At 46.5% G+C, this 6762-nt stretch overlaps 1 protein-coding gene across 1 annotated transcript in view; it reads left to right on the plus strand.

Moving 5' to 3' along the window:
* The first annotated feature begins 1828 nt into the window (after positions 1-1828).
* Positions 1829-6762, plus strand: part of LOC114854255 (noelin-2-like) — a 19120-nt gene continuing 14186 nt past the window's right edge. Inside the window, exon 1 of the mRNA XM_029148495.3 lies at positions 1829-2731. Coding sequence (XP_029004328.1) covers positions 2588-2731 — 144 coding nt within the window. The 5' untranslated portion in view covers positions 1829-2587. The remainder of the gene's footprint in view (positions 2732-6762) is intronic.

Consider the following 6762-nt stretch of genomic DNA (forward strand, 5'->3'; position numbering starts at 1 on the left):
ACTTTAGTGCATTGACGTAAACTTATTTATTTCCCATTTCCATATTTAAACCCTGCACGGGTCTACATGACTTCACATCTCCCTGAAACTGTTTTGTTGACAGTTCGGATCTGATTTCTTGCTGTGCCTCCTCAGGACAGTGTCCAATAAAACGAAACACTTCGGCAACTCACGCTATAAAACGGACTAGATAAATATAATATTTGCTGCCAGATGAATTCAGGCCAACATCTTTAGAGTTCTCCTAAAATCACAATATTATTAATTTATTTTGCTGAGTCTTGCCCGCAGAGAAACGCTCTGCTCTGAGCCTTTCATTGTTGGACTCTTCCTCACTGATGTGACCGAGCGATGAGATTTCACTTCTGTGAAGTATTTGATGATGATGGATTTGTTTTCCAGGTAACACAAACACAGGCACACTTGAGCCAGTGACCATAAATACTGCACCCGGAGGCGCTTGGCTCCAATCAGTGGTGGCGTCGACTCGCTGTGCGTCTCCGTCTGCTGACGACCGCTTTACCTCTGAGTGCTACTGATTGAAATATTCATGTCAGTTCAAAGTATTCGCTCTGGGGCGCTTTCATGTATAATCCATGTGTATCATGGAGGCTCTTCACCGAGGAAGAGGAAGCCACGAGCATGTTGCTGCTGATGAGAACGGCGGCGCGATGAAACATTTAGTGTTGGTTTGTTAAACTGTGGGCACGGTATCGCTCCGGGCTCGGACCACGGAGCAGCGGGAGGTTTGTGCAGCGGCGCTGCAGCAGAGACACGCTCATGTTGTTATGGCAGCGTGAGAACCTCACACATCACATGTTCATATCTGAGCTTTGTGGAGTTCCTTTAATCTAAAAACACACGGTATCTTCCTTACACTCATTGATATTACCCGGTTGTAGGGATTTTATTTGAAGTGACGTATTGTTATAAAATATAAAACAGAGGTTCTTGCAGCATACAGTCAGGGGCCACTTTATTAGGAACGCCTGTACAGTCTCATCAAATTCAGTGCAGCAGCTGTGACAGTAAGTGATCCGTCTTTGAGCTGAAGGTGAATGCGTTGCATCGAAAGGTGGATCTGTAGTTTTGTTCGTATTTAAAACGACTGACGGGTCTGTTGTTTTAACAACGAGAAGTCATCAAGTGTGTGTTATCAAATCCCAAAAGTTATTCTATGGAATGATTTGGTTTCTTTGTTGATTGTTTAGATTGGTTGCCAATTTGTTGAGGCTTCAACTAACATTTGTTTTCATTATAAAGCTGTCCCTTATTTAAGCCATGAATCATTTTGCTTAGAGAACACGTCTGTCATCCATCTCTGAAGCTCAAAGTGACCTTCAAATGTATTGGTTCATCTAAATAATTCACATATATTTAATTCATTAGCACTATATAAAACAAAATGGCAAATCATCTCAGTTAAGGAAGCTGCTTAACTACTATAAGGGTTAAAATTATTATATGGGTGATCTGTGGAGGCTTTCATCTACAGTCTCTGTACAGACTCAAGCACACAGTACAAAGGAAGCAGTGGTTGGACTGGGTTTTATTTTGGGATTGTGTTGCTTCCATGGAAACAGACACAAATCGACGAAAGCGTCTTTTGAACACGTTGTAGTGTATCTCAAGTTTTGATCAAACCCGGGGTGAAGCCGCTGCCTGCTGCTTTGACGGTGACGCGGCCGCAGCCACGTGGGGGCAGTGTTGCATCTGTTTGCAACCACAAGTGAAGCACAAATACACAACCTCAAACACACACAGGAGGCAAGAACGGGTCAATCCAGAGAACAGCGCTGTTCTGTAGGTGTCTGCACTTAATCAATACGGCAGAACACGGGAACAATGGACGGAGACGAGAGAAAGGACTGAATTAACTGCACTGAAGATGAAAGGGGGAAATTAGAGGTCAGGGACATCAGGACAATGGACGGATGGGTATGACAGAAAACAGAAAGGCGAGCAAAGAAGATAAATGCTGGATGGGAATTTGCCACCGCATTCATTGTGTATGTCATCCACTTGTTCATTTAAGCAGATATTGTTCAAGAGAATGTGTTCATTTGGTGAGGAAGTTGAGAGAACAGATGAGAGCACGAGTGAGAGGCAGCGATGGAGGAGTGTGTCTGACAGAGAGAGAGAGAGAGAGAGAGAGAGAGAGGGTGAAGTGAGCGGGAGGCAGGGAGTTAGTGGATAAATGAGAGAGCAGCGCTGGCTCAGCCACAGCGTCTTACTGCCAGGCGAGGGAAGGAACGCTCACCGCTCCGCAGGCCCACAACCAGCTGCTTCCAGGAGCGTCTCCTGCAGCATGAGCTGGGTGTCTGGACCTGAAGCCTTTTCCCATGAGGCCGTTGGGAGAAGCCCCCGCTCCAGGATTTATCGCCTAACCTGCGGCGCTGCAGGAGCTGTGGTTTCCCCAGGAACCACTGACTTTGGGTCCTCGCGCTAAAAGCTGCCGCCTCCACGTCTTCCTGTGACATCATGCTGTGGCTCTGCTGCTGTTAGCATGGCTGCTGTCAACAGCTCGGACTTGGCGTGAGGACCAGCCAGAGTTTCTTGTTGCGTGTCTGAATGTGCGTGCGTCAGGATGAGTGTTCCCATGCTGAAGATTGGTGCGGTGCTCAGCACCATGGCCATGGTGACAAACTGGATGTCCCAGACTCTGCCTTCGCTGGTCGGACTCAACGGAACCATCATCTCCTCTGAGGGCACACATGAGCGCATCGTCAGCGTATGTATAACAAACACCCAGCTTCACCCTATGACTGTGATGAATGGCTTTACTACAACTTACTGTATTTTTATCATGTCTGTAAATTGATACTGTTTCTCCATCTGCACACATCAGCTGTTCGTACACATTAACTCCAACTTCCTATAGTAGCACAATTTTCTTATTCCTATTCTGTGACATTGTTTGTGTTTTATGTTACAGTAAATTTCATTTGCAGCCAAATGTAAATTCAGATTTTATCATCAGCATAGAAATACAGATCTGGCTTCCATGCGTCAGATGTCTGATCTGTTCACTGGTGCAAAAAATAAAGCAAAGGAGGCACAAAAATAGAAAAGGAGCTCAGAAGAACAGATTTGGAGAAAATGTAAAAACAGCACAGCAGGTGGCAAATGTGGAGAACACAAAACCTAAATAAATAATGAAATGACAGCCTTCTGTTCTAGTGAGTCACAGAGAACACATGTACTGTATGTGGCCAGCACTGCACACAAACCAGCTCCAGTCTCCATTACTTCAGGGGACATTACACTGACTCCATCACCCTCACCCTCACCCTCACCTCACCCTCACCCTCACCTCACTCCAAGCACACATTGGCATCACTGGGAAATTCACTGGGTTCTTGAGGAAAGCACCGTCCTCCCTAGCAAGTGTGTATTCAGATTGAGGTCCCCACACACACACACACACACACACACACACACACACACACACACACACACACACACACACACACACACACCACACACACACACACAGGGGTAATGGGATTGCTCTGTGTCAGAATTGCTGGAGTGATATTTCTCCTGGGGAAGACTGACTCACCCGTGGGACAGCCAGCGATTTGTTGCCCTAGCAACACCCTGGCAACCTCAGACATGTATGTGCTGGACCACTGCACACAGGTCGCCCAACTCTGTGTGTGTGTGTGTGAGGGGGGGGTTTAGCTTTGCATGATTTAGCTTCCCGGCTTGAGAGGCCGGTCGCAGCTGCTCGGTGGCGGCACTTTGCAACTTCAGCAAAGTGCGTGCAGCCTCATGCAAGCGAACGCCTACAGTACACACACACACACACACACACACACACACACACACACACACACACACACACACACACACACACACACACGCATCCACATGGACACACACACACCCACACCCACATGGACCCCCCCCACACACACACACACACACAGGAGCCGAGGGCACACGGCTTCATACAACACTAACACACACTACACATACACTACAAACAAAAGGCATGAAATCATAAGCTGTTACGCTAAATCAGCCTGATGATGTGTGAATGTAATTATGAGCAAGGTTCAAACGCTGTCAGCTGTTAGATGAGCTTAATGCTTCATTCAACACCCTCATGTTCCCTGTTTGCTGCATTGAGCCCATATTGAACTGAACCTTTAAAACTCTCATATGCTTCTATAATGCACTGATCGTGTTTGCTGCTGTTTGACCTGACAGAAGCTGGTTAAAATTCATATTAAAATGTTTGAATTGTATTTTTCTAACTACTTGAACTCTAAGATTTGATACTTTCAGTGTTTGCTTGTGTTGCGATCAACCTCAGTCTGTCTCTCTTTTGGGTCGGGGTTTTTCCCTCTTACTTCCTGTTCCAGGGATGAGACTCTGAGCTGAGTGACGTTCACACTCCTACATAAAAATAAGCCTTCGCGCACCTTTTTGAGTGTTAGCTTAGCTTCGTGTCCTGTCTCTTCGTCTGAATGTTGAATTCCTGCAGGATTCCAGCTCTGTTGGCTCTGCACTCGCTCTCTATTTGCACTGATCATAATCGGCTGAGCTGCCTGAGCAGATTTTTATCATTTTTCCCTTATGTGAAATGGGCCCTAAGGTGCTGCATGTCCTGCTCTGTTTAATTACATCGAGCTGTAGAGACAACCAGTGTTTATATTACTCATCAAAATTATGTCCTCTTCGTTTAACCCTTCACTTTCCAGCCAGGTTTACTAACATTGTGGAACTGTGGGGTTCCAGTGTTCTCTGCTGTGAACATGTCACTGCTAAAGCAACTGATCGGTTCCTCAGTTCTGAGAACTTCGTCACCCAAACATTTGTGAAATCTGGATGTGAACGTGTGAGAGCTCAGGAGGCCTGGTCTGGTTCATTTCATTGACGGTGATATCAACACTGTGACGGGAAGGTTCTGGGCCCGGTCCAGCGGAGAACGAGCCTCACAGCCGCTCCTTCAGGGCGAAAGGCTGCTTCTGGTCGACCATCAGAGGGAAGCGCCTCGCGTCGGCCAGCGTTCCAGCGTCTGTTTGCTCAGATTGCTGCTCGTCCTCTCCGCAGGGAAGAGGTGACTCTGAGAGGAACGACCCCACAATTGAGGACTAATTCAAATATAAGTCTGGACTTCAGTGCAGTATCTGCTAAAGTCTAGTCCAGTAATCTCAGTCTACAACTCCTTCCTCCTCCTCCTGTTGTTATTCTGGGTGTGCAGGCTTTTACTGGCTGCAGTGCATCACTTTAAGCTCAGCTGCACCTTTACATTGTTCTAAAATAGGTCAAAGACCTGTTTAAAACCTCACCAAAACGGGCTCATGGTTTCACGTGGTCTCTAATTCTGTGTGTGGGAGGACTTTGGGCCACACTTTCAGACCCCAGGGAACAATTGCTGTCACCTCAGCACCACCTAATGAGGTCCCAAAAAATTAAAACAGAACCATGTGTCGTTGTGTAACAGCTGAGGTACTCGTTTAGGACTATTACTAAGAGCCGGCCGTGTGCTGCAGCCTGGCAGTGACCTCAACAAGTGCACAGTATTCGCTTTTCTCCTTATTCACTTATTTATAATGTGTCCTCTGGAAGCAAATAAAAAGATTTTAGTCTTGGACCCAACTTAATAACTGAAGTAAATTTGTGAAATGAACAGTATCTGCTGCTAAGTTTCAATATTTAAATACCACTGAATTTATTTCTTTTGAATCTTTTTCGTGAACCATCATGAAAACACCTTTTCAGCCGCTCCGAGGTTGAAGGATCACACTAATATTGTCGCCTGCAGGAAACTCAGCACACCGAGCCCAGTAGTGATTCACCCACAAGAACAGATGCATTACACATGGTTCATTCCGGTGGCAGAGGCGACTGAACGTCTGTCCATCGGGGCCGAGGCTGCAGCTCCGTAGTGGATCAGGACTGGAACGACGGTGCTGCGACACCTTTGGCTCCCGTGAACCGTGCCCGCTGCAGAAAAGCACATGGCTGGAAGTAACTTGTGTTTCTTGTGGGTCCTGCTGCCGTTTTGCAGCCGCCGCTGTTTAATTAGGTTCAGGAAAAGCAGATATGAGCTGTGCATCAGTTCAGAGTGTGAACGTGTGACGCTAATGTGTGACATTGCCATCAGTGTGCTATCAGGCTGCAGGGAAGGCGGCTCATTGTGCAGCTTCATTATGGCACTGGGCAACAGAGAGAGGCTGTAAACAACGTGCGAGTAGCTGTGAGCTTTAGAGAATCTGTTCACCCTGCGTTATAGCTGTGAAAAAGCCTGGTTTTGTGTAGGACGCTCGTTTGAGGCCGCGTGGTTCACATTTTGGCAAAGAAGACGGATGGTTTTGATCTGAGTTGAATCGTAGCATCATTCCCTGAGCGGAGATCAGAGTCTCAGACACAGTCTGTCTCCTGTTCCAGACAACTTTAAATCCAATCGACGTCGCACCACTTAAAATGTCATGCTTTAGAATTAATTGGCACATTCCAACTTTGAAATTAGCTCTGTTTCTATATTGCTGGATGAAAAAATTATAGAAAAGAAAAACATTCACTAAAAGATGGTTTAAGCGACTCATTGCATCAAGGTGTTTTTACAACTGAACGTCAGTGGCCAATGTAACATGAGTATTTATTAACAGATTGGCAGTGGGGGTGGGAGTGCAGCTGTCCATTAGTATGGATTGTGAGTAGGATAGAAAGCATTTATTGTGCAGATGTCTGGGGGCTCGGGGACCCAGTGACTTATGCCAGAAAAAACAGCAGCCCGGGCTGCGGAGG

This window comes from Betta splendens, chromosome 1 (genome assembly GCF_900634795.4).
Source record: "Betta splendens chromosome 1, fBetSpl5.4, whole genome shotgun sequence".
Lineage (NCBI taxonomy): Eukaryota > Metazoa > Chordata > Actinopteri > Anabantiformes > Osphronemidae > Betta > Betta splendens.